Below are 26,118 nucleotides of genomic sequence, written 5' to 3' on the forward strand. Positions count from 1 at the left end.
TCCAATCATTCTCCTGTGGGGGTGAGGGCTCAAGCGAATCCTGAGTACTGTCTCCCTTGACGTTTTGCAGGGACACAGGCTGGGCATGAGGCCTTGTCTCTGGTTTCCGTGTCCTGGACCTCAGCGGCTGGAACTGCTGCTCTGGCTTTAATTGGCACCACAGTTCTAACAATATTCTATCGGGCTGCCCATCGGGTTTTTCTTTCCCTACCCCGGCCTTTATCAAATCAACCTACATCTGGGTCCTCGAGACCTTCACGGGGCCTTTTGCACTTCTCCTTTCAGTCATGGCCTGTACTTCCCTCTGTGCCCTTATTGTTTCAATCTTCCCCAGATCTGCTAAAGTACTGAGTAGCCTCACTTATGGGTCAGTCTTCCCCAGATCTGTTAAAGTACTGAGTAGCCTCACTTATGGGTTGCCCTAGGTGGGGGGCAAGAGTATTCACTAGGGACCCAAAGAGAGATGTGGGAGCTGTATGCAACACCAGGTTTCTCATTCTTACAGTGAACACCTCCTCACCAGGGCCCTGGGGGTCCATATTATAGATGATATTTTTTGTACCCAATTCCCGCAGTTCCTGTTGGAGCTCTGCATACATTTCCCAACTACTGGAAAATATGGTAAATCACCCTGATTAGGCCAAACTACCTGATGGCAGCTGTCAGGCATTCCAGGAGTGTCTGATTCCCTGAGGCATGATGGGTATTTTGCAACCGCAGCCGGGGGGTGGGGGTAGTGAGTCGTGAGGGAAGCCATTCTACTCATTTCAGTACCCGTCAACAATGTTTTCCACCCCCATATCATATCCCGGAGATGTAAAAGCCATGTAGGCACAGATTCCTATGGCCTCTGCCTATACCAGACGCTCATGTCCACCAGCTCATCCTGGGTATAGGGACAGAGCATGGAGTGCCCCACAACCGGGGGAGGGGGCTGCTCCTCCCCCTGAGGAGCCCGCAGTTGTTTCGTTTTTATTTTCTTAATTACAGCTGGGTGGGCCTTTAATAAAACAGGAGAAGATGGTACCTCCAGTGGTGGCCTCGGTAGCAGACCCGCCAATGGCCCCGCCTCCTCTTCTTCTCCCTCGGGCTCCTCCACCAATGGCTCCTCCTCCACTATTTCAGGGGCTGAAGGCTGTACTCTTTCTTCCCCCTCCCTCACCGACTCCTGCAGCAAGGCTTTTCCTGCTGCCTCCCCCCTTGCCACTAAGGAGTCTTCTGGAAGCGCAACCTGCCTTTTCAGTAATTGTCTCTCTTCTTTAATAGCATCCCATAGGTTATTGCCCAGCTCCTCCAAGCGATGCTGAAGTGTGTCTCTCTCCCGCCTAAGTCCCTCTCTCTCCTGTATAATATTTTCCACTATCTTCATGAAAAGAGAACCTACAATGCCAGCCGCTACCTGGCCCCATAACGTCTCCACGCAGTCTTCCAACTCATGGAGGGCTAATTCTGCAACTTCCGGTGTTTCCACCTTTCCCCTGGGGAAGGCTCCACCCCTCTAAGAGGTACTTTACCCTAGACTAATTCCCCACTAGGGGTTCCCAAATTGGAAGCCCCACAGCTGGGGGGGATAGTAACAGGTGAGCTGCACCCTTTGCCACTGCATCCAGTGAGGCCTCCCCGCCATCCACAGGAGCAGACCTCCCAAAGGTCGCACTGATTATGACAGATTTTGGGTTCAAAGGAATCCTGCCAACTACACCAGATGTAAGTCCAGGGATAGGAAATCCCGGGGCAAAATACCTCTAAAAATCAAAATCAGGAAGAAATAAAGTTTAAAACCCATTTACTGCTTACAAATTGCAGTCTAGCGCCATCTCTCTCCCCTACTCCAGAAGAAGCAAGCAAGCAAACAAGCCCCTCCCCTTAACCTCTCAGGTTTGGACACACCCTTGGTGGCCCAGGTAATACCCATTGACATGGAGATGAAATTCTCTCCACCCCTGAGGATATGCAAATGTACCAAAGCCAGGTGAGATATTCTGAAAATGTTGTAATTTTACCCACAATTACCTACTTTAATTTTTTAAAAACATACTGAGTATTTACTAGTCCCAACTACATGACATAGGGCAGCTCTTATTGTATGTCTCCAGCTAGAACTCTAAGTGATGGGAATTACCAGCAAGCTGCTCAAAGGGAGAAAATGACCAGCACTGAACAAGGTAAGTTACCAAACTCTGGCCCACAGCCCAGTCCATAAACCTATGGGACATCAGTGAAATAGGTCAGGGCTATTAGCACTGGCTAACAGACTATTCTTATCTAAAAAGGGCTGGTGGCCCACCAGGGGCACAGCAACATAAGCCCCAGGGAAAATCCAGCATCCAAACTATGTGTACAGCTGGCACAAGAGGTCTGACAGCATAATTCCCATGTGGCTGGTCCCAGCTGAGGCTGATGGCTCTGACGCACTCCAACCAGCAACCCTAACGGTGGCAGAAAACCACCTAGACACCCATACTGTCGTTTACTCTGGGTTTGGGGAAAGTTCTCAAAGATTTCAAAGCAGCCAAAGGACTCATGAGAGCTCCTGGAGACTGATGCTTCCCCTGAACCCACAGGGTTTGGCAACACTTCCCTCTAAGAGGCGCTGGGAGGGGTGTTAATAAAAATGTACCCATCAGTGAATACGTAACCTGCTCTAACTTCTCCCTCAGAAGGAATGTCAGTAGTTTTAATTAACTTTGCAAAACATTTGTCTTTAGGTATACAAACTTAATGTGACTCTTACGAAATCAAAGTTATAGCTGCAAAGACATTTACCATCAATTTCAAAGGGTAGTCACAACTGCTTCCATTTACATCTAACGGCGTATCCTATTTATGTCTCACACCTCATTTTAAAAAGGAGTATGTACTCAACACAGGCACTCACACCACATGCTGAGGGCAGTTCTGTGTGATCAAGAAATTCTGAATACATACGAACATGTAGAGGAGTCTTCTCTGGATTGTGTTTTTAAAGACACTTACGGTATTACAGATGTACCCATAGACATTTCCCCCTCCTGGATTCTCAAAATTCAATGTTGGGATGCTACTAATTTGACTTAGATCATCCAAATAACTGTTTCTTACTGTAAGACCAGCCCTCACATGATCGTTTCCAAGCCACACGTTAGCTTGCTCACTATCAGGGTGAAGATGCTACCAAACTGGTGCTCAGGAAGATCAATAATCCATCTGGTTCCTTCAGCATGTAACATTTTGTTAAAGCCCTACAACACTTTACCCTGCAGGCTTACTCCTCCTCACAAATAACGTTTCCACAGAGTTAAGACATTCCCATGGTGCTCAGAAGTGACACACATTAGTTTTGTCAGTCAAATCAAATATTCCCCTTTAAGATACTCAAGGTATCCCACATACAGTACCTTTCTAGCTTACATTTTAGAGTTCAAGCATTATAAACTCAAACTGTTGAAGGGCGCTGGGCCCTGACTGCCCCTTACCTAACCTAGCATAGCACAGGCAGCTTCCCAGTACTGCTCCAACTTCTAATCTGCACTCTTCTCCTTATCCCAGCTACCTTATAACCTGTTATTATAATATGTGCTTATTATCCAGACTTACACCACCCTCCACCCTCAGATGGAAGGGCCTAAACAAGCAGCCCCCAACCCCATCCTGAGTTCAAGGAACAACGCATAAAGATTTTACAAACTGCTCATCCCTGCTTTATATTCATATAAGTTTTCATTTTAAGAAAAAATGCACATCAAAATCACTTTATGTGCCCACAACTTCAATAACTTTATCATACTGTCCATACATTGAGAGAGATTTTTACAAAGGCACTGAAATAACTCCTTACTGCCTGGCCTCGGAGTAAACACCGAGAACTCCTGAACTCTCGGCAAGGAGAATCCAGTCAATCGTGTAGTCGGAAGCAAAGGAAAAGTTTTCAGCACGGGTATAAAGTTCCACTCACACTGTGCTGGGTTCAAAGGAGTCCAAAAAGGGCGTCTACTGAAGTGGGTTTTCCTCTTTGTTCAACTTTCGTATTCTTGTAACAGTATTATTTGTGCGGCTGCAAGTTCTGTGGAAATCTCTCATGGCCCCATCGCTCCACAGGGAGGAGCTCTGGCAACTGGCTCTGGGACAGAGATGAGCGGCGCTTTTAACAAGACAGGGGCTCCAGCAGCAGACCAGGAAGCCTGAGGAGCACAGTACCTGACCTGCTGGACAGGCTGGTCACTGAGAGTGACAGCTCACAGCCGGGCAATAAAACATTCTGAGCAGGTTGTTTACTTTAAGGGAACCAGAGACACCAACCTTGAGGGCGAGAGGAGGTACCCTGGAATAAAATGTAGAGATTGGGTTACCCGGTCCTGTAGAGTAAGCCGGCCACTAAGGCTGCCAGGCAGAGGCGGTGTGCTTTGTGGAGGCCTCGCTGCCTGCAAGTGAAAAGGAACAGCCTTCATGGGCACAAGTGAAAACGCCGACCGAACCACCGTGGCGCCACAGGCCCTCTTCAGTGACTGAAGTTAATGCTTAATAGACCATTTTAAAAGTCCAGTAAGAGACCCAAGGAAGTTACTGTAAAACTATGGATTTTTATTATCAGAGAGCAAAAAAGTAGAAAAGTTAACATTTCCTGACTCAATCATGCCTAAATACGCAACAGCAAATAGAGAAGGCGCTGTATTTCCTAACTTCCTGACTGAACAAAAAATTTCTAAGTGCAAACCTCACAGTGGAGACAAACAATTCCATGTACTTCTGAGAACAAAAATGAGGAACCCAAGATGAGGCAGAACCTAGTCAAAATCCAGCTTGAAAGCTGAAAAAGCAAAAGAACTGTCAAGAGAAGGGCAAATATAGGAAAGCAAAACAAAGCACTCCCTATGGATCAGACAGGAGGCTCCCTGTTGCCCAGCCCCTTGTACTGAGCAGAGGACACTGGAGATCCCTCCCCCCAGGACCCTCTGTGACTGGTGAACAACTCCAGAGCTGCCACCCCTTTCAATCCCAGCTCTGTATTGGTTTTCCCACAAGCCTCAGAATAAAAATCCACCCTCCTTGTAAGTGGGGATGAAAACCAGAAAAATATCAACTTTTTTTTAGGTAAATGTCTCAGGCTCCATGGTCAAGGCAGTTCACATTTTGCAGCAGCTGTAAACAAGCAGGAGGCCCAGAGGGTAGGCCCAGTTCAGCAGACGGTGTCATTTACTCATGACCTAAAGCTCAGCCAGAAAAGAAACCCAAGTCACTGCTCCTCCAAGAAGGCCAACACGTGCTCCATCACTCAGCTTCCCGGCTCGACCTTCCCTGGACGCCACTCAGGTCCCACCCACAGCCAGCGCAGATAATTTCACTTGGCAGGAGCAGAAAACTTGCTACATATGGTTGCAGGGCAGCTTCTGGACAAATCAGGACTGTGGAAATGTGTCTATTAAACCCGGAGTCTATTTCAGTAATCTGTATTCAGACACCTTTTCTTTGCTGCTTTCCCAGACCTGGGTTATGTTCATACAATGAGGACTCCTGCCAGCAGCACTTGCCCGCGTGCTCAGTATGGACTCAGGCTCCAGAAACACCAGGAAAGAGTTAAACGTTCTTTGCACTTGACTCAGTGGCTTCCCTCCACTACAGGCTCCCAGATCCCACCATTCTCTGAGCGGTCGAGCAGCCAATCAAAGCAAAGGAAGGAAATTACCCTGGCCGGCTGACAGCCCCAGAGCTCTGATGGCCATATATGGTAAAAACCACTGTCAGAGCCCTGTCAGGCCTGCGGCCGGCTGTGGACATATCAGTGAACTGCAGCAGGAGAAGCTGGCCAAGGAAACTCGCACAAAGGACAGGCTGCCTGCTCATCTCCAGGGGAGGGTGGAAGCCGTCATCTGCCAGGGCCCACTCTGAGTCACAGCCACTCACTGTAATCAAAAAATAGCCCCAGGGTGCATTGTGAGGTTCCTTCTGCCAGGACTTTGTGCTCCATTGTTAACTGGGGGTGAGTAGGGTATCCCCTCCACCCGCCCGCCCCCACCAGACTATGGAAAACAGTTACTGGGAGAAAATGAAAAGGCCCTTCTGTGGCACTTCATGTGGTAATGAGGCTGTGCAGGGCTCCTGTGGCTGGCAGCTCATGACATAATTTGGAAGTCATTGTTCTGCACCTGGTGCCTCCCCCTGCATCCTCCTCCCCCACTCCGCCTCCCAGTCTCTCACAGCTCATACAATTGACAGTTTAAGGTGCTCAGGGCATCAGACAGCATAGCATCTATTTCAGGAGGTGGTAAATGGACATCCTATAATACATCAGGGTGCTGGCACTGACTACAGTCTCCTGCCCCAAACCCCAAAGCTGCCATGTGCCAGATGTCCACATCTGTACAAAGGGTTACTGGAATTGCCACCCTTGCCAAAATGGAGCACTGCTATTTGTGGGAATGGAAACTGCCTGTCAGCAGTGTATACAGTAAGGGGGAGATGCAGCCGATGCAAATCCAGCAGGTGCTGGCAGTGACTGGAGGTCACAGAGAAAAAAAAGCACCATCGGGAGACTGCCATGCCTTTTTGAACTAGTCCATGAAAGAAGGCACTTACCAGCACGGCGCCTGGCACTTGAAGGAAGCTCTCAATAATGTGAACTGCTGTGATTTCATCATTGTCAGTTTCCTCAAGGCACAGTGTAGAACATGTACTTTCTGAACCTTAAGACAATTCTCTGAGCTGACAGAAGCAAAGTCCTGACAAGCCAGTGTTTTTGTTATTAAGACTTCTAATCCCAGAGAAAGAATGCCAAGGATTAACTGTCAACTGGACCACAGCTTCCATACAAAAAAACCTTTCACACTCAGTGCAGAAAAAACGTTAATCAAAAATACACATGTAAAATCCAATAAAGAATCAGAGACCTAGGTTCTAATCCACAAAAGACCCATAGCTCTGGGCATTTCACTCATTCTGAGTTCCAATTTCTGCAACTGTAGGACAGAGGTATGACAGCAACCCCACCACGTGCAAAAACCAAGACACCATTTACGAAGGGAGCCCTCTAAGCACATTTTGATTATCATTTTGGTGTCTCACATTTTTAGGAATATAACATGAAGTCACTGCCTTTTCCTGAAGTAGAAACAGAGGAAAGATATTATGTTGATCCAGTTATAACAATAATCCTAAAATGTAGAACAGTGCTTATTTTCTGGTTCTTCTCCATATAACGATCAAAACATTAAAAACATTAATTTTACACTATATACACTGGAAGTAAAGGAAAAAAGATTCAAGAAATACATGATTTTTCTACCAAAAAACTACCCTTCGGCTCTTTATACCACTCCAATCAAACACCCATTTCTCCAATACTAGAAAAGTTCTTTTCAACACCCAGAGATCCAGGAATCCGAAGGAGGAATGTGGCCCCCATCTCATTCTTTGCCTTCCTAGGAACAGAGCTCCTCTGCTGTTTCATTCCCAGCTCCTACACACAGGTGAAACCGGAATTCCAACAACTTTCTCAGTGATGACTTTGACTTCTGAGTCTCAGTTGGAACTCATCTCTCATTGCTGAGTCAAAGCACTTTATGCACACCAAGCTCCCCGCTGGGAAGACTAAAGTCAACTGGTATCAAAGCTTTTTAAGAGCAAGAACCCAAAACAGGCCATGGCACAGAGCAGGTACTAAAATGTCTAAGGATTGAGTATGTGAATGAATGAATATGACTTTTTAAAAATAATTTTTAGACTTCACCAAAGATTAAACAACAATTACCTCTTTACATATGCTTTGGTAATATTGCTAATACTTTTTAAAAATAATCTGTATATGTAATACATTCATGGTAAAACATTTTGGAAAAAGTATACAGGTAATTATAAAGAAAATAAAAAACACCTTTAGTCCTACCATCAGTGTAAACATTCCAGATTTTTTCCCAAAAACCAATAACATAATTTGAAGCTACTCATAAGATAGTGACTATGACCTTATGACACATTTTTTAGATTATTTAAGAGCATTATCGAATACTGGATAACCAAACATTGCCATACAATATAACACTTACTACTGTACAGATTCTCTTATTCAAGATTTTAGAATTCTATATATCTATATGTATTTATACACATATATATCCATCTACATAGAGTTTTTAAAGAAGTGGGAAGAGTGCTCAAAACTACCAGATTTTTTTCGGTCATTATAAATTACTCATTTATTGATGCATTGTATGACCTAACATTATGGGTGAAGCACTATATTCTGAGAATATATGTATTAGCTATCAACTGCTGCTTAACAAGTTACCCGAGAACTTACCTGCTTAAAATAAAAACATTTACTGTCTCACAGTTGAGGGGCAGGAATTCAAAAGCAGTTTATCTGGGCGGTGCTGGCTCAGGGTTCTCCTAAGTCAAGGTGTCAGCGAAGGTTGAAGGATCCACTTTGTTCCTTCTGTTTTCCTTTGTTTTTATATTCCACAACAAGTGAAATCACGTATTTGTCTTTCTCTGCCTGGCTTATTTCACTGAGCAGAATACCCTCTAGATCCATCCACGCTGTTGCAAATGGGAGGATTTTTCTTTTTATGGCTTAATAATATTCCATTGTGTATATGTACCACATCTTCTTTATCTATTCATCTACTGATGGTACACTTAGGTTGCTTCCATTATCTTGGCTATTGTAAATAGTGCTGCGATAAACATAGGGGTGCACGTATCTTTTCAAATCAGGGATTTTGTTTGTTTCAGACTTACAGGTTCACTGTGATCTGAAGTTTAAGTTTTTGTGTGCACGTGTACACCAAGCCCCAAACATTGTTGTGTTTGTGTGAGCCACCACAGTTCATAAAAGGGATGGCAATGCCTCAGTCCCACATCACGAGTGCGGCTTCTCCACACAGAAGAGGCTTGTTCACGCCCACGTGGTAGAGTGCACAAGGGGCTGAAACCTGTGTGATCTTGTGACAAGGCAGCCTATGCAGTTATGGGGGAAAAAATCCCTATAGCCAAAACCACAAAGCCAATTTCTGCTCAACAAGACTGCTATTATTCATCCTCTGAAAGACCAAAGAGTAAGAAAATGTACTAAGCCACACCTTGAGAAGTCATGACAGAATGGCATGCCACAGCTTGACGGAAGCATTACAAAAGAGATCCTGAATCATGCATGAAATTTTAAATTACCCCACCTCAGGGCTGAGTACTTTTCATATTCCTCCAGCAGTGACCTCTTAAAATCTATTTTCTCTGATAAAACCTAACACAAACCTCATAAACCTATATACTTAAAATAAACATGCATTCATTCTTAAGCTTCCCTCTTGCTGTGTGTATGTTTAAATGTATCTGTCCCTTACTACCCTTTCCCCTTCTGATTTTAAGTCCTGGAAGACTGAGACCATGATTCTCCCAAGAAGCTAACCACAGGCCTCACGAGGTTGCCAATAACAAGCCCTATTTACTGTTGATACTAATTAGCTCTGAAGAGAAATTCATGAAAGGCCACGTTTTTAAATAAAGGAACTTTTCTGAAAGAGTCACAATACATGCATATTCAACATTAATATGTACAGAGCTCCCAAAGCACCATCAAAACCAACCTGTCTATAACCAGAGGCGGGGTGGGGGAAAAGACGTTACCAGAAGTCTCTGGTAGTTATTAAAAACCATACCCATCTCTTAAAATTCACGTTTAGAGTAATCCCAGACTGTTATCAACACATACTGGAGCTCAATACACACCTAGAGCATCATTTCCTACAAGCTTGATTTCAAGCATCACGTTATATTCTATGTGGGAATTTGGTTTTTCTTTGCTTTTAAACAAAAGCAGCACACCTCATTATAAAACTACTTCAAAGCTGCCAAGACATTGAAGTTGTAGAAATGCCTTTCCAGGGCAGAATCCTATATTAGGATTAATGGGTTCACCATGTACTTGAGGTCCCCACTATTTCTCTCCTTCAGGCTGCAATCCTAGAGAGGGGACAGACACCACAGGACCAGCAATCTTCTGAGGGAATTAGGGAACCAACCTCAGAGGAAACTAGCTGCAGGCACTCCTGGGGGACACAGGTGCTGGCATCCAGCAGACAGCTCACATGATCAAGCCATCTGATCCCACATGAACAGTCAGAACAATAAACACTTTGTACTGTATAAACAATGAAATATCACCTGTAAAAATGTAAAACTTTTGACCCTTATTCAAATATTCATTATTATACCCAAATTATAAGATGGGTAGAAACCAAGAGGTCAGATCCATAAAGCAGATAGAAATGTAGGTATTCTGACAATGTGGAGCATAGTTCTACTTTCTAGCATCTACTTATGGAGTAACTAGTCAAGGGACAGGGTCTTAGGAAGGAAAGACAGGGGAGTGTCAACTGACACTCCAGGGCTCAAGCCTAGGCTCTGCCACCACCGTGGATCCTTCTAAGAACTCCCCGTGCACAGGACCATCTGCAGGGGTCACAAGACTGACTGTTCTTCTTTGCTAGGCTCAGTCTTGACAGAAAAGCAGCCATAAGTAAAAAGGCATCTACTTTCCAAACTTTGGGGCTAAGGAAGGAAAAAATGAAATGATGGTGTTTCCTTTGCTGAATGTTGGATACCAAATCAGCTGCATTAGAAATCACTCTATAACTGAGGACCACAGGAGATGAGAGGCACTTCTGAGATCATCTCAGATCATCACCAAGGCAGAAAATCACTTTTATATACTGCCCCTCGTGTTACAGATAGAGAAATGCAAGAGCACAAGGACAGAGTGACGTATCTATGTCCCACTACAAGTTAATGACTAAAGCCAGGACTGAACCCCCAGCTCCTAGTTCCCAGATCTGTGTTCTTTCCTCTACACCACCCTGACCCTCAGGACTAAATACACACACTTTAATACATGAAAACCCCATCAATTTTAAAAGTCAATAACCCTAAAAACTGGCTTTATTTCCAGTGGATGTCACTGGGCTTAGTTTACACCAATGTCACCTCCTCCAAAAAGAATATTTAAGGAGCAAAGCTACACAGACAATAATATAATTCAGCCTGGGAAAAAGACCCTCGAGGCTTCTCCAACAATCAACACTTCATCCATAATTTTTTAAGGCAACTTACCGAACCTTAATTCCTATACGGCTGCTTAAACAACAGAACACTAAAATCTATTTATTAAATGTAGGTCACTTGGGGCAAGTGAAAGCCAAATTATAAGATCCAGTTATCTTAGGACTGCAAACAGGTTCCCTTTAAACTGTATAAATGAAACTTAGAGTTTCCTGTTGTTTGTTAAAGGAAAGATGGACTACCCTGAAGAGAACTATCTGCACACAGAGGGAGATGAGCCATTCAAAACTTATTTTGGGCTTCTTAACTGGCTTGTTCCATTTCTTTGAAGCAAAAAATTTATTACATTAATCCCTCCGCCTGTAAAAGGGGGAATAAAAACTCTTGACTCCAAAAAGACCAGGGTGCTCCACTGCCTGATCCCTGGCTGACAAGCTTAGGTGTCTTCTCAGCTGGACGTTGTAAAAACCCACCCTAAGAAGCGGATTTTCCAAACGCTCCATGCTCTTGGTGAACAAGCAAACTAGAAAGTGATGAAGACCAATGCAAGTGGCATTAAATCCAAACTCCCACTCAAAGACCAGGTAAGTAGTTGTGACAGTGTGATGTATTATTTGCAGTTTTATCCACAGAAGTAAAAGTATCTAAGCAGAAAATTAAATTTCAACGTGGTAAATTTCTCCTTTAAAATATGATCGATAACTTTGCCAATTTGAAAACACATATCAAACTTGTTCCCCAACGGTATCCATCTCCTATTTCTCCCGATAGCTGTGTAATATCACATCAATCTGGCCACTAAGGTAAAAATCACATGTTAAAATAAAGCAAGTCAGTCATGAGCATCTGAGAGAAAGAACTGGAGGTATTCCCAGTGAGTTTTCCTAAGAAAAAAACACCAAACTGTAATGGCAAACAATACTTTGACAGGAATTCACTTTACTGTAACCACTTTCAGAATCACGTGATGCGTTATGATGAGATGTACCCCTAACATGCACAAAGCAGACTCGGAGACGCACTGATCTCTGCAGTGGAAGCAGCTGTAACGTGACATTCTCACCGGCACTGAGCCCCTATCATGAGAGCTCAGGACTTGCCAAATGCATTTTCCTCCTAACCGCTAACTAGAAAATGACTCTTTCCAGGCTTGCTCTCTTTACAGCATCACCTCCCCACATCATTTGCAATTCTGGGATTTCCTGTTAAAGCAAGTACAGATTTTCATCTACAATATTCAAGAATAGTCAAAAAAAGTCACAGATCTCCTATCTTCTTCACCACATTGGAGAGGGCTCTCTGGAATGACAAAGTCAGGAGAGTGGAGGAATGGCAAGTCCACTAAAAGCTGATGGTCACAAGGAACCACTTTCAGTAAAGATCCTTTATTTCTACCACTTGCTACCACTTCCTCCTGTCCAGACTTGAAATGTGCATTGTTTGGGGACACTTTCTTGAGTTCTCATCCCATTTACATTTTTTAAAAAAAGAACAAAAAAGAAGACTCAGGACCTATGACTTTACAAAAAAAGAGATAATCTTACAAATTTCTGACCTTTTAAAAAAGGTAACTTTTTTAAATTGCACTTTTTGGAAAAACTTTTGTGAAAAGTAGAGGATTACACACCAAATCATAACATTCCTGTGCATGCCCACACTCACAGCATCATTATAATAACCTTTTCTAATCCATAAAGGGCACGCCCAGAACAGAGTTCACTATTCTGCTACAGAAAAGCTGATGTGGTTAGTAAAGCATGTGGAACTTCCTCAATTACACTAGAATCTAATAGTCTCGGTGTATTATCGATCTTATTCTTAGTGAACTATCAATCTCCAAAATCAATCTACTATGGAATAAACAGAGATTACAAGAGGCTATCTAGTAGAATGGAAAGTCAGATTACTTACCTTGTGCAAAGGAAGAACGAGGAATGCTCCTCCCCCACTCGCTTCTATGATTATGGCAACAAACCTGGGATTGACGGCACAGAAGGAACTATCCCAGGTCACTCGAGAAACCCGGATGTCATCGTAACACTGGTCATTTTTCACTGCTTGTCCAAATACATGCCGAAACTTGCTCTGTCGTACCACTCGCCTCATTGTGTCTGTAGAAGAGCACAAATTATGTTAAAATCATGTACCTAACTGAAAACTTAAGTTTTACAAATGAAAAACTCCCAAGTAAAAAAAAAAAAAAATGGTACGGCATTTTGTCTGCACTCCTCAGAGGTAGTAGCCAAGTGGCAAATCCAAATTTCCTTCTAAAGCAGCACATACCCAGAGAAGACTGCAAAATGTGTTGGGGAAAGAATTACAAAGAAATGAAAAATTCCTTATTCAAGATCCAGAAACACCTAATCAGTTTTAATTTCAGGAGAAAGATCAAGGCAAAAAAATAAAGAAAATAAGCCTTCCAAGGGTTGGGTGGGAACTGAAAGATAATTCACTCCAACCCTCCCCTTTTATAGAAAACTCCGAAGTGAAGTTATCTGGTAGACTTGAAGCTTAAAAAAAAAAACCCAAACCCAGAAGTTACAGTAGCATACTGGACATACAGAGAGAAGAAGTAGAAGCAGCTAGCAGCAAGGTGCTGGGCTAAGAAGCTATGACCCTTAACCAGCCTAAGAAAAGCCTGGATGATTATGGCACGAGTAGGGGCCAGAGGAAAGGGAAATCTCTGGGTTGGGGGGAAACAAACTGAGGATGAGTTTTCATGTGAGAGTTTATTGTTCACCAGAGCCCTGCCCAAGTAAACCAGGGGCCCCGGGGGAGAGGAAGGGACCCCCATCTGGTGTTTCTGGGCTTCCTCACGGGTCATTTCAGAGTCCAAATCCCATTAGATTGTCCAACAGAGATGGGCACTGAAAGCTTCATGGTTTAGGATCACAAGGCCCCACTCAACTGAGGTTTCCTAGGTTGCACCCAGTGTGATTTTTCTATCTGCTAATGCAGGACATTCTGTTTATATTAGGTTGGATAGGAGCCCAGTGAAAACTTAAGTGGAAATGGAACACGGTCAAACCTTGACAACTCAGCTGAAAACCAGCTCTCCTGAGCCCTACGTACCGAGTAAGGCTCACACCTGTCCACTCATGCCAAATGGGATACATGGTGGCCTACTGCTAATTCCTCATGGCTCTGGGTCCACTGCTAAATGCAGAGGAAGGTCATTTTATTTTTACCAGAGCCTCCTTCTACCCTTCCAAGGCATGTGCAAAGTGGCCTCTCCCCAAGCCTGGGGCAAGTGACTGGACTGAGACAACAGACCCTTGGCAGGCAGGTGAGCACCGCGTTCCTCAGCCCAGCTGTGCCAGACCTTTCCAGCTGACTACCAGGACCACACCTGGTATAGGAGATGGCAAATGATTCACTTCCATTTGGCCAGGGTCCTTCATTTGTGAAACAGTAGGAATACTTCCCAAGCTTGAGTAGGTAAGACAGCTTCCATGAAGTGGGAAAAACCAAAAGAAAAGCACATCCATAACAAAAAACAATGTATAGCCAGCTGCTCTCAGGATCCACTTCCCTCCACAGCCATCTGTACAAGTTAGCAAAAGCTGGAATCCCTGCCAGTACCTTCCAGCAAGTGCTTCAAAAGTAAGTTAACACAGATGAAAGGATTGTACCATATGTCAATGAGTTATTTATCTTTCATATATAAAGCTTTTACAAATTCAAAACATAAATATCCCAAGAGAAAATTACACAATGGACATGAAGAGATAATTCACAAAAGAAATACATGCCTAAAATCCTAATAAAATGACAGTAAAGAAATAAAAGCAGGTATAAACACCAAAGGACAAGAGAAAGGACACAGGAAAGGAGCCTACAAGAAATAAAATGTGACAGCAGACTCTGCAGATGGAATGCTATGCTACGGTGCATGTGTAACTGACTGAGGTATTCTCCACTCAGCTGAGCGTCTCAGGACAAGAGGTTCACAAAAGGATGTCAAGGCCCACGTGAAACCTCAGAGCACTCCGAAGAGAAACTATATCTCTACAGATAGGGATGTAGGAGAAAGGCTTGCAGAAAATGGACTGACCGCCTAATTAGAGCCGCTAGACACCCAGATCCCCTCCTCCAGTGCTACAAAACCAGGGCACCGCCTGACATTCACCCTAGCAGAAGCCAGACTGCATGCAGGCCCTGGAGAGAATGACACCCAGTATAGGTGAGCGCAGGCATGAGCACGTACCACACTGACAACCTGTTCCATACAATGGAGCCTCCAGCCTCTTGCTCTAGGGCTCCCAAAACACTGCTCCTTGACCTACATACCCCCAACCCCACCCTTCAGGAGATTAGTTCCTCTGTGGGGTCCATCATTGAACAAGCCTCATACCCACACAGGTATCAGGTTAGCTTTTTGGGGTTCACTTTTAAATGTGTATGGACTTTTGAGGATGGCCTCTAATTTGAAAAATGGAGGCAATCATTCCTCTTCACTTCAATAGGCTAGATACTATCTAATCTCACCAGCAATATGAATATTAATAGGAACATGTTAAGTGCTTTGAATATCTTCATTGCAAGATATTACACAAATCTGCTAGCTGGTTTACATACTAAAATACCTTTAGAAGTCATTTCTGTATTACCCATAATGACAACTTATTTTCATCCTAACTACACAGAGTCAGAATCATATACACTACAACCATGGAGTAGAGTGCTAACTACAGGGCACAGAGTGAGTGAGAAAAGAGGGTGCTTCCTCAGCATGCTGACCGAGCCAGGCATGTTCTGGAGCTTGAATGGCAGCGAGGGCCCATTCACATCCAAGGCTGAACCTGATCTGGGCTCAGCTGTCCACACATGGCACAGCTGCTTTGCTGCACACAAGAGAGAACAGCGGTTCCAAGGGCAGGCTCCAGCCAGCCAGCCACGTGAGTGAGAAGCACAGCTGTACCATTCACCTCCTGGCCTGGTTCAGCAGGGAGAGCCCCTCAATCTCCCTAAGTGTCAGATACTCTATCTGAAAATGGGTACAATACATATAAAGTTGAAGTTATCATTAAATAAGCACTTGATGATGGGATTTTAGCAGGAGATTCATGTTAAAGAAGCTTGTATGACTAGACACAACTAATTACAAAATATACGTCAGCTATTGTTATCATAGTAATACTTGAGATAAAGTACAGACATAATCTGGATTTCAATCCCAGTTCTGCCACTTATTAGTGTATTACTTAACCTTTCTGAGCCTCAGTTTTCTCATCTGTAAAATGAGATACCTATAATAAGAACTAAAAACAACATCTGACAAACCCCAGGTCCAGACGGCTCTACCACCAAAGACTATCAAACTTTTTAAAATTAAAGTATCATTGATATACAATCTTATGAAGGTTTCACATGAACAACATTGTGGTTTCAACATTCACCCATATTATCAAGTCCTCATCCCCCCATTGCAGTCACTGTCTATCAGCATAGTAAGATGCTACAGAGTCATTACATGTCTTCTCCGTGCTGTACTGCCTTCCCTGTGACCTACCTATATTGTGATTGTGAATTACAGTGCCCCTTAATCCTCTTCTGCCTCTCAACCCACCCTCCCCAATTCCTTCCCTTTGGTAACTGCTACTCCCTTCTTGGAAGGACTATCAAACATTTAAAGAATCAACACAAATCTCCCAAAGAATAGACATCCAGATTGGAAAGGAAGAAGTAAAACCACCTCTGAATGCCAATCACATGATCTTACATACAGAAAATCCCAAGGAATCCATTAGAAATCTATTACAATAAACAAGTCCAGTAAAGGTGCAAGATAAAAGATGAATACATAAGGATCGATTGTATTTCTGTATACTCATAACAACCTGAAAACAAAATTAAGAAAATAATTCCATTCATAGTATCAAAAAGAATAAAATACTTAAGATTAAACCTAATCAATATGGTGAAAGACTTATATACTGAAAACCATACAATAATGCCGAAAAAATTAAGACACAATTCAGGAAAGACACCCCATGTTTATAGGTCAAAAGACTTGGCAATGTTCCCCAAACTGAGCTACATATATTCAGTGCAATCTCTAGCAGAATGCCAGCTGACTTCTTTGTAGAAATTCACAAACTGATTCTAAAATTCAGATGGAACTGCAAGGGACCCCAAAATAATGAGAACCATAAAAAATAATAATAAATTAGGAAGATTCACACATCCTGATTACAAAACTTAATACAAAGCAGTAGAAATCAAGACAGTGAGGTACTAGATAGAACAGAGACAGACATATGCAATGGAATAGAATTTAAAGTCCAGAAATAAATGCATACATCTTTGGCCAAGCGATTTTTGAAAAGGGTACCAAAGCCATTCACTGGGGAAAGAACAGTCTTTTCAACATATGGTGCTGGGATGACTAGATATCCACATGCAAAAGCTGGAACCTGACATCACATCACATAAAATCACTAACTCAAAATGAATCAAATATGTAACTACAAGAGCAAAAACTATAAAGCTCTTCAACACAGGAGTTTATCTCCACAATGAAAATGGCAAAGGATTCTCAGGTAGGACACCAAAAACACAGCAATAAAATTAAAAGAGATGAACAGGACTTCATCAAAATTTAAAACTTGTGCTTCAAAGGAAACAATCAAGAAGTGAAAAGACAACCCATAGACTGTAAAGTTTTCCAAATCATGTACCCAGTAAGGCACTTGTTTCTAGAATGTATAAAGAACTACAATTCAAAAAAAAAGAAAAATAATCAAATTTCAAAGTGGGCAAAGGACTTGAATGTATATTTTTCCAAAGAAGATATATATGTCCAATAAGCACATGAAAAGATGCTAGACATCATCAGTCATTGGGGAAATGTAAATCAATACAAAAATACCACTTCACACCCACTAGATGGCTAGAAACAGAAAGAGAATGACCAGTGTTGAGGATGTAGAGAAATCAGGACCCTCAGCAGGAAAGTAAAATCTACAGCTGCTTTGGAAAGCAGTCTGGCAGTTCCTGAAATGATTAAACAGAGTTACCATATGACCTAGAAATTCTACTCCTAGGAATGGACTCAAAAGAATTGAAAACAAGTATTCAAACAAATACTTGTACATAAATGTTTGTAGAAGCATATTCACAATAGCCAAAAGGTGTAAACAACCCACATATTGGATATCTATAGGATGAACACACAAAAAAAGTGATAGATCCATACACTGGAATGTTATTTGGCAATAAAAAGGAATGAAGTAAAAAATATTTTTTAAAAAAGGGATGAAGTACTAATACAGGCTACAACTTGGATGAACCTTAAAAATATTATGATAAGTAAAAGGAGCCAACCACAAAAGTCTGTATATTATGATTCCATTCATATGAAAGTCCAGAATAGTCAAATCTATAGACACAGAAAGGAAGTGTTTGTCGGGGGCGGGGTGTGTGTGAATAGGAGGTTATAGCCAGAGTAGGGTTCCTCTTTTTGAAGTAATGAAAATGTTCTAAATTGACTGTGGTGATAGATGTACATATCTGTGAACACATACACTAAAAACCAATTCAACCACTTAAAGTGAACTGTACACTTTAATGGTTGAATTGCACAGTATGTGAATTGTATCTCAATAAAGCTGGTTTTTAAAAAATCTGCACTGTACCTAACACAGAATCTGTAGCATAGTAAGCACTGTCTAATAAATATTAGCATTTATTATTTAAGAGCCCACTAATAGGTTTCTCTACCTAAGGAGAAAAACCCAAACCAATTCCCTACTGACTATAGGCTGAGGGCATACTTCTTATATAAGAAAATCAGCATCAGTTATTAAGGATACTTTACAAAATTTCATGTTCCCGATTAACAATGGCGGTATGAGAGGTGAGACAGAGGCTTCCTCCTAAATCTGCATATAATACGAAAATATAATTAATACAACTAATCCTGAAAGAGCAACAGGAAAGAGGACTGCGCCAGACTGCATACACCTGGAGAAAAGAATAAACCTCACAGAACAGGGTAATGTACCAAAGCCGTGGCCCGGTGGGACCGAAGCCCTTCCCCCACCCCACCTCACGGGCGGGAGGAAGAGAAACAGAGCAGGGAGGGAGTGGAGGCCTGTGATTGCTGAATACCTAACTCTGGAGATCTGCGCAGGGAGCACAAACTTACTTCATGGTGCTTGCATGGTACTCTTGTGATTAGGGGGTTGGAAGCTAAGACAGGCAGAATTCCTGGAGAGACTGAGATTCCAGCAGCTTGTGGAAAGCAGGGATCCATATCCGGCTCCTCTGAGACAAAAGAAAGGCGAGCAGTCTGAGAGCCTTCCTAACAGCAAGAGGGCTGCTAAAGGGGCAAGGACTGCACAGAGCTTACTCCTCAGGAGAAAGGACAGGTAGACAAAATTGTCTGCGTGCACTCTGCCCAGCAGGTTGGGAGCTTTCATGATTTTCAGGCGCTCCAGCTCCCTGGCTGGCTACACAGCTCCAAAGACCCCCTCCGTGATAGGCAGCCTACTGCGCCTTTCTCCAGGCCAGCCCCACCTGGCTCGCAAACCAGCAAACCCTACCCTGTGTTAGGCCAGCCAGAGGGAAGACCTGTCTACAGCAACTACAAATGCAAAACACAGAGGCTTATACCTGTGTGACTGGCCCACTGGTTCAGGCAGTGAAGACAGGCATAGTGGCTGGGAAGCAGGAAACAGCTCTTTCCTCCCTCCAGGCACCAATACCACTCCCCTACGACCCCCAACATTGCTTCAGGGGCAGAGCAGCTCCAGAAAATAGAGCTTCTGGGCACTAGAGGGCACCATATACAAATATGAAACGCCAAAGGAAACCAGTTCAAAGTAAAATTATGAATACAACTCCTGAGAAAGATTTAAATGACGTGGACCTCATGAATCTTCCTGAAAGAGAGTTCAAAATAAAAATCATTAACATGCTCATGGAGGTACAGAAAAATATTCAAGAACTCAGGAATGAATTCTGGTCAGAGATCCAATCATTGAAGAGCACAATGGAGGGTATTAAAAGCAGATTAGATATGGTGGAAGAGACAATAATGAAATAGAAACTAGAGAAGAGGAATACAAAGAAGCTGAGGCACAGAGAGAAAAAAAGATCTCTAAGAATGAAAGAATCTTGAGAGACTGTGTGACCAATCCAAACAGAACAATATTCACATTATAGGGATACCAGAAGAAGAAGAGAGAGAAAAAGGCAAAGTGTCTTTGAGGAGGTAATTGCTGAAAACTTCCCCAATTTGGGGAAGGAGATAGTCTCTTGGGCCATGGAGATGCACAGATCTCCCAACACAAGGGACCCAAGGAAGACAACACCAAGACATACAGTAATTAAAATGGCAAAGATCAAGGATAAGGACAGACTATTAAAAGCAGGCACAGAGAGAAATAAGATCACATACACAGGAAAGCCTATCAGGCTATCATCAGACTTCTCAACAGAAACCTTACAGGCCAGAAGATTTTCAGGTGCTCCAGCTCCCTGGCTGGCTACACAGCTCCACGTGGCATAATGTATTTAATACAATGAAGCAGAAGGGCCTTGAACCAAGAATACTTTATCTGGGAAGATTATCATTTAAATTTGAAGGAGGGATTAAATGTCCAGATAAGCAAAAGCTGAAAGAATTTACCTCCCACAAACCATCTCTACAGAGTATTTTGTAGGGACTGCTATAAATGGAAGTGTTCCTAAGGTTTGATAGTTGTCACCAGAAGTAATAAAACCACAGTAAAGAAAGTAGAACAGCTAATTACTAAGTGCAAAATTAAATTAACTATCCCTAAAGTCAATCAAGGGATAGACTAAGAGAACAGAATATGATACCTAATATAAAGAATGAAGGAGGAGGGAAAAGGAGGAGAAAAAAAAAGAACCTTTAGATTATGTTTGTAATAGTATATTAAGTGAGTTAAGTTAGAATCTTAGATAGTAAGGAAGTTAACCTTGAACCTTTGGTAACCACAAATCTAAACCCTGCAATGGCACTAAGTACATACCTATCAATAATCACCCTAAATGTAAATGGACTGAATGCACCAATCAAAAGACATAGAGTCACTGAATGGATAAAAAAAACATCTATATGCTGCCTACAAGAGACTCACTTTAAACGCAAAGACATACACAGACTAAAAGTGGAGGGATGGAAAAAGATATTCCATGCAACTAATAGGGAGAAAGAAGCAGGAGTTGCAGTACTTCTATCAGACAAAATAGACTTCAAAACAAAAAAAGTCACAAGGGACAAAGAAGGACATTACATAATGATACAGGGGTCAATCCAACAAGAAGATATGACCACTATAAATATATATGCGCCCAACACAGGAGCACCTACATATGTGAAACAAATACTAACAGAATTAAAAGGGGAAACAGAATGCAATGCATTCATTAGGAGACTTCAACACTCCACTCACTCTGAAGGACAGATCAACCAGACAGAAAATAGGTGAAGAGACAGATGCACTGAACAACACATTAGAACAGATGGACGTAACAGACATCTACAGAACTCTACACCCAAAAGCAGCAGAATACACATTCTTCTGAAGTGCACATGGAACACTTTCAAGAATAGATCACATACTAGGCCACAAAAAGAGCCTTGGTAAATTCAAAAAGATTGAAATTATACCAACCAGTTTTTCAGAAGACAAAGGTATCAAACTAGAAATAAATTACACAAAGAAAATGAAAAATCCCACAAACACATGGAGGCTTCACAACATGCTCCTAAATAACCAATGGATCAATGACCAAATAAAAACAGAGATCAAGCAATATATGGAGACAAATGACAACAATAATTCAACACTGCAAAATCTGTGTGAAGCCAAGGCCATGCTAAGAGGAAAAGTACACTGCAATACAGGCCTACCTCACAAAAGACTAACAATCCCATATAAGCAGTCTAAACTCACAATTAACGAAACTAGAAAAATAACAAATTAGGCCCAAAGCCAGAAGGAGGAGGGACAGAATGAAAATTAGAGCAGAAATAAATAAAATAGAGAAGAACAAAACAATAGAAAGAATCAATGAAAGCAAGAGCTGGTTTTTTGAGACAATAAACAAAATAGATAAACCCCTGGCCAGACTTATCAAGAAAAAAAGAGACTCTACTCACATAAACAGAATCAGAAATGAGAAAGGAAAAATCACTATGGACACCACAGAAATACAAAGAATTATTAGAGAATACTACGAAAAATTATATGCTAACAAACTGGATAACCTAGAAGAAATGGACAACTTTCTAGAAAAATACAACCTTCCAAGGCTGACCAAGGAAGAAACAGAAAATCTGAACAGACAAATTACCAGCAACGAAATTTAACTGGTAATCAAAAAACTGCCTAAGAACAAAACACCTGAAACAGATGGCTTCACTGCATAAAAAAAATAAAATAAATAAAAAATAAAAATAAAAAATAAATAAAAAATAAAAAATAAATAAAATAATATAAATAAAAAAAAATAATAAAAAAAAAATAATAAAAATAAAAAAAATATAATAAAATATAAAAATAAAAAAAATAAAAAAAAAAATAAAATAATAAATAAAAAAAATGAATAAATTAAAGATATAAAAAAAAAATAATAATATAAAAAAAATAATTTAAAAAAAAAAAAAAAAAAAATAAAATAAAAAAATATAATTAAAAATAAAAAAGTAATAAATATTAATAATAAAAAAATAAATAAAAAATAAAAATAAAAAAAAAAAAAATAAAATTAAATAAAATATAAATAAAATAAAAATATAAATTAAAAATAAATAAAAAATTAAAATATAAAAAAAAAATATAGATAAAAAAATAAAAAATAAAATAAAAATTATAATAAAAAAAAAAATAAAAATAAAAATAATAAAATAATATTAATAAATAAAATGAATTTTATCAAACATTTAGTGAAGACCTAATACCCATCCTCCTTAAAGTTTTCCAAAGAATAGAAGGAATACTTCCAAACTAATCCTATGAGGCCAGCATCACTCTAATACCAAAACCAGGTAAAGACACCACAACAAAAGAAAATTACAGACCAATATCCCTGATAAACATAGATGCAAAAATACTCAAAAAATATTAGCAAATTGAGCATGTATAGTACGTGGGGAGCACGGGGAGGGCTGTGCAACACAGAGAAGACAAGTAGTGATTTTATAGCATCTTACTACGCAGATGGACAGTGACTGTGAAGGGGTATGTGGCGGGGAGTGGGTGAAGGGGGGAGCCTAGTAAACATAATGTTCTTCATGTAATTGTAGATTAATGATACCAAAAAAAAATTAGCAAATTGAATTCAAAAATACATCAAAAAGATCATCCATCATGATCAAGTGGGATTCATCCCAGGGACACAAGGATGGTACAACATTCGAAAATCCATCAACATCATCCACCACATCAACAAAAAGAATGACAAAAATCACATGATCATCTCCATAGATGCTCAAAAAGCATTTCACAAAATTCAACATCCATTCATGATAAAAACTCTCAACAAAATGGGTATAGAGGGCAAGTACCTCAACATAATAAAGGCCATATATGACAAACCCACAGCCAACATTATACTTAACAGCAAGAACCTGAAAGCTTCTCCTTTAAGATCAGGAACACGACAAGGCTGCCCACTCTCCCCACTTCTATTCAACATAGTACTGGAGGTCCTAGCCACAGCAATCAGACAACACAAAGAAATAAAAGGCATCCAGATTGGCAAGGAAGAAGTTAAACTGTCCCTGTTTGCAGATGACATGATATTGTATATAAAAAACCCTAATGACTACTCCAAAACTACTAGATCTAGTATCTGAATTCAGCAAAGCTGCAGGATACAAAATACACAGAAATCTGTGGCACTCCTATACACTAACAATGAACTAGCAGAGAGAGAAATCAGGAAAACAATTCCATTCACAGTTGCAACAAAAAGAATAAAATACCTAGGAATAAACCTAACCAAGGAAGTGAAAGACCTATACTCTGAAAACTACAAGACACTCATGAGTGAAATTAAAGAATATACCAATAAATGGAAACAGATCCCATGCTCATGGATAGAAAGAATTAGTATTGTCAAAATGGCCATCCTGCCTAAAGGAATCTACAGATTCAATGCAATCCCTATCAAAATACCAACAGCATTCTTCAACGAACTAAAGAAAATAGTTCTAAAATTCATATGGAACCACAAAAGACCCTGAATAGCCAAAGCAATGCTGAGAAAGAAGAATAAACCTGGGGGGATTATGCTCCCCAACTTCAGGCTCTACTACAAAGCCACAGTAATCAGGACAATTTAGTACTGGCACAAGAACAGACCCATAGACCAATGGAACAGACTAGAGAGCCCAGATATAAACCCAAGCATATATGGTCAATTAGTATACAATAAAGGAGCCATGGATATATAATAGGGAAATGACAGCCTCTTCAACAACTGGTGTTGGCAAAACGGGACAGCTACATGCAAGAGAATGAAACTGTATTATTGTTTAACCCCACACACAAAAGTAAACTCGAAATGGATCAAAGACCTGAATGTAAGTCATGAAACCATAAAACTCTTAGAAGACAACATAGGCAAACATATCCTGAATATAAGCATTAGCAACTTCTTCCTGAATGCATCTCCTTGAGAAAGGGAAACAAAACCAAAAATGAACTCATGGGACTACATCAAACTAAAGAAGTTTCTGTACGGCAAAGGACACCATCAACAGAACAAAAAGGCATCCTACAGTATGGGAGAATATATTTGTAAATGACATATCCGACAAGGGGTTAACATCCAAATATATAAAGAACTCACATGCCTCAACACACAAAAAGCAAATATATATATTTTTTTGAGAGGGCATCTCTCATATTTATTGATCAAATGGTTGTTAACAACAATAAAATTCTGTATAGGGGGGTCAATGCTCAATGCACAATCATTAATCCATCTCAAGCCTAATTCTCGTCAGTCTCCAATCTTCTGAAGCATAACGAACAAGTTCTTACATAGTGAACGAATTCTTACATAATGAATAAGTTCTTACATGGTGAACAGTGCAAGGGCATTCATCACAGAAACTTTCGGTTTTGATCACGCATTATGAACTATAAACAATCAGGTCAAATATGAATATTTGTTTGATTTTTATACTTGATTTATATGTGGATCCCACATTTCTCCCTTTATTATTATTATTATTTTTATTTTTAATAAAATGAAAAAGCAAATAATTTAATCAAAAATGGGCAGAGGATATTAAGAGACAGTTCTCCAAAGAAGAAGTTTAGATGGCCAACAGACCCATGAAAAGATGCTCCACATCACTTAACATCAGGGAAATGCAAATTAAAACCACAATGAGATATCACCTCACACCTGTAAGGATGGCCAGCATCGAAAAGACTAAGAACAACAAATGCTGGCGAGGATGCGGAGAAAGGGGAACCCTCCTACACTGCTGGTGGGAATGTAAGCTAGTTCAACCATTGTGGAAAGCAATATGGAGGTTCCTCAAAAAACTAAAAATAGAAATACCATTTGACCTGGGAATCCCACTCCTTGGAATTTACCCAAAGAATACAACTTCTCAGATTCAAAAGAAACATATGCACCCGTATGTTTATCACAGCACTATTTATAATAGCCAAGATATGGAAGCAACCTAAGTGTCCATTAGTAGATGAATGGATAAAGAAGAGGTGGTACATATACACAGTGGAATACTATTGGGCCATAAAAAAGAAACAAATCCTACCATTTGCAACAACATGGATGGAGTTGGAGGATATTATGCTCACTGAAATAAGCCAGGCAGAGAAAGACAAGTTCCAAATGACTTCCCTCATTTGTGGAGTATAACAACGAAGCAAAACTAAAGGAACAAAATAGCAGCAGACTCTCAGACTCCAAGAAGGGACTAATAGTTATCAAAGGGGAGGGGTGTGGGAGGGAGGGTGGGTAGGAGGGAGGGAGAATGGGACTGAGGGGTATTATGTTTAGTACACATGGTGTGGGGGATCACAGGGAAAACTGTAGCACAGAGAAGGCAAATAGTGATAATGGCATCTAACT

The 26,118-nt window shown here is 41.0% G+C and overlaps 1 protein-coding gene across 1 annotated transcript in view; it reads right to left on the bottom strand.

Moving 5' to 3' along the window:
* The window catches only part of CORO1C (coronin 1C), a 79,805-nt gene that overhangs the window by 31,798 nt on the left and 21,889 nt on the right, over positions 1-26,118 (bottom strand). The window contains exon 2 of the mRNA XM_017652983.3: positions 12,940-13,139. Coding sequence (XP_017508472.2) covers positions 12,940-13,134 — 195 coding nt within the window. The 5' untranslated portion in view covers positions 13,135-13,139. The remainder of the gene's footprint in view (positions 1-12,939; positions 13,140-26,118) is intronic.

This window comes from Manis javanica, chromosome 15, assembly GCF_040802235.1.
Source record: "Manis javanica isolate MJ-LG chromosome 15, MJ_LKY, whole genome shotgun sequence".
NCBI classification, from domain to species: domain Eukaryota; kingdom Metazoa; phylum Chordata; class Mammalia; order Pholidota; family Manidae; genus Manis; species Manis javanica.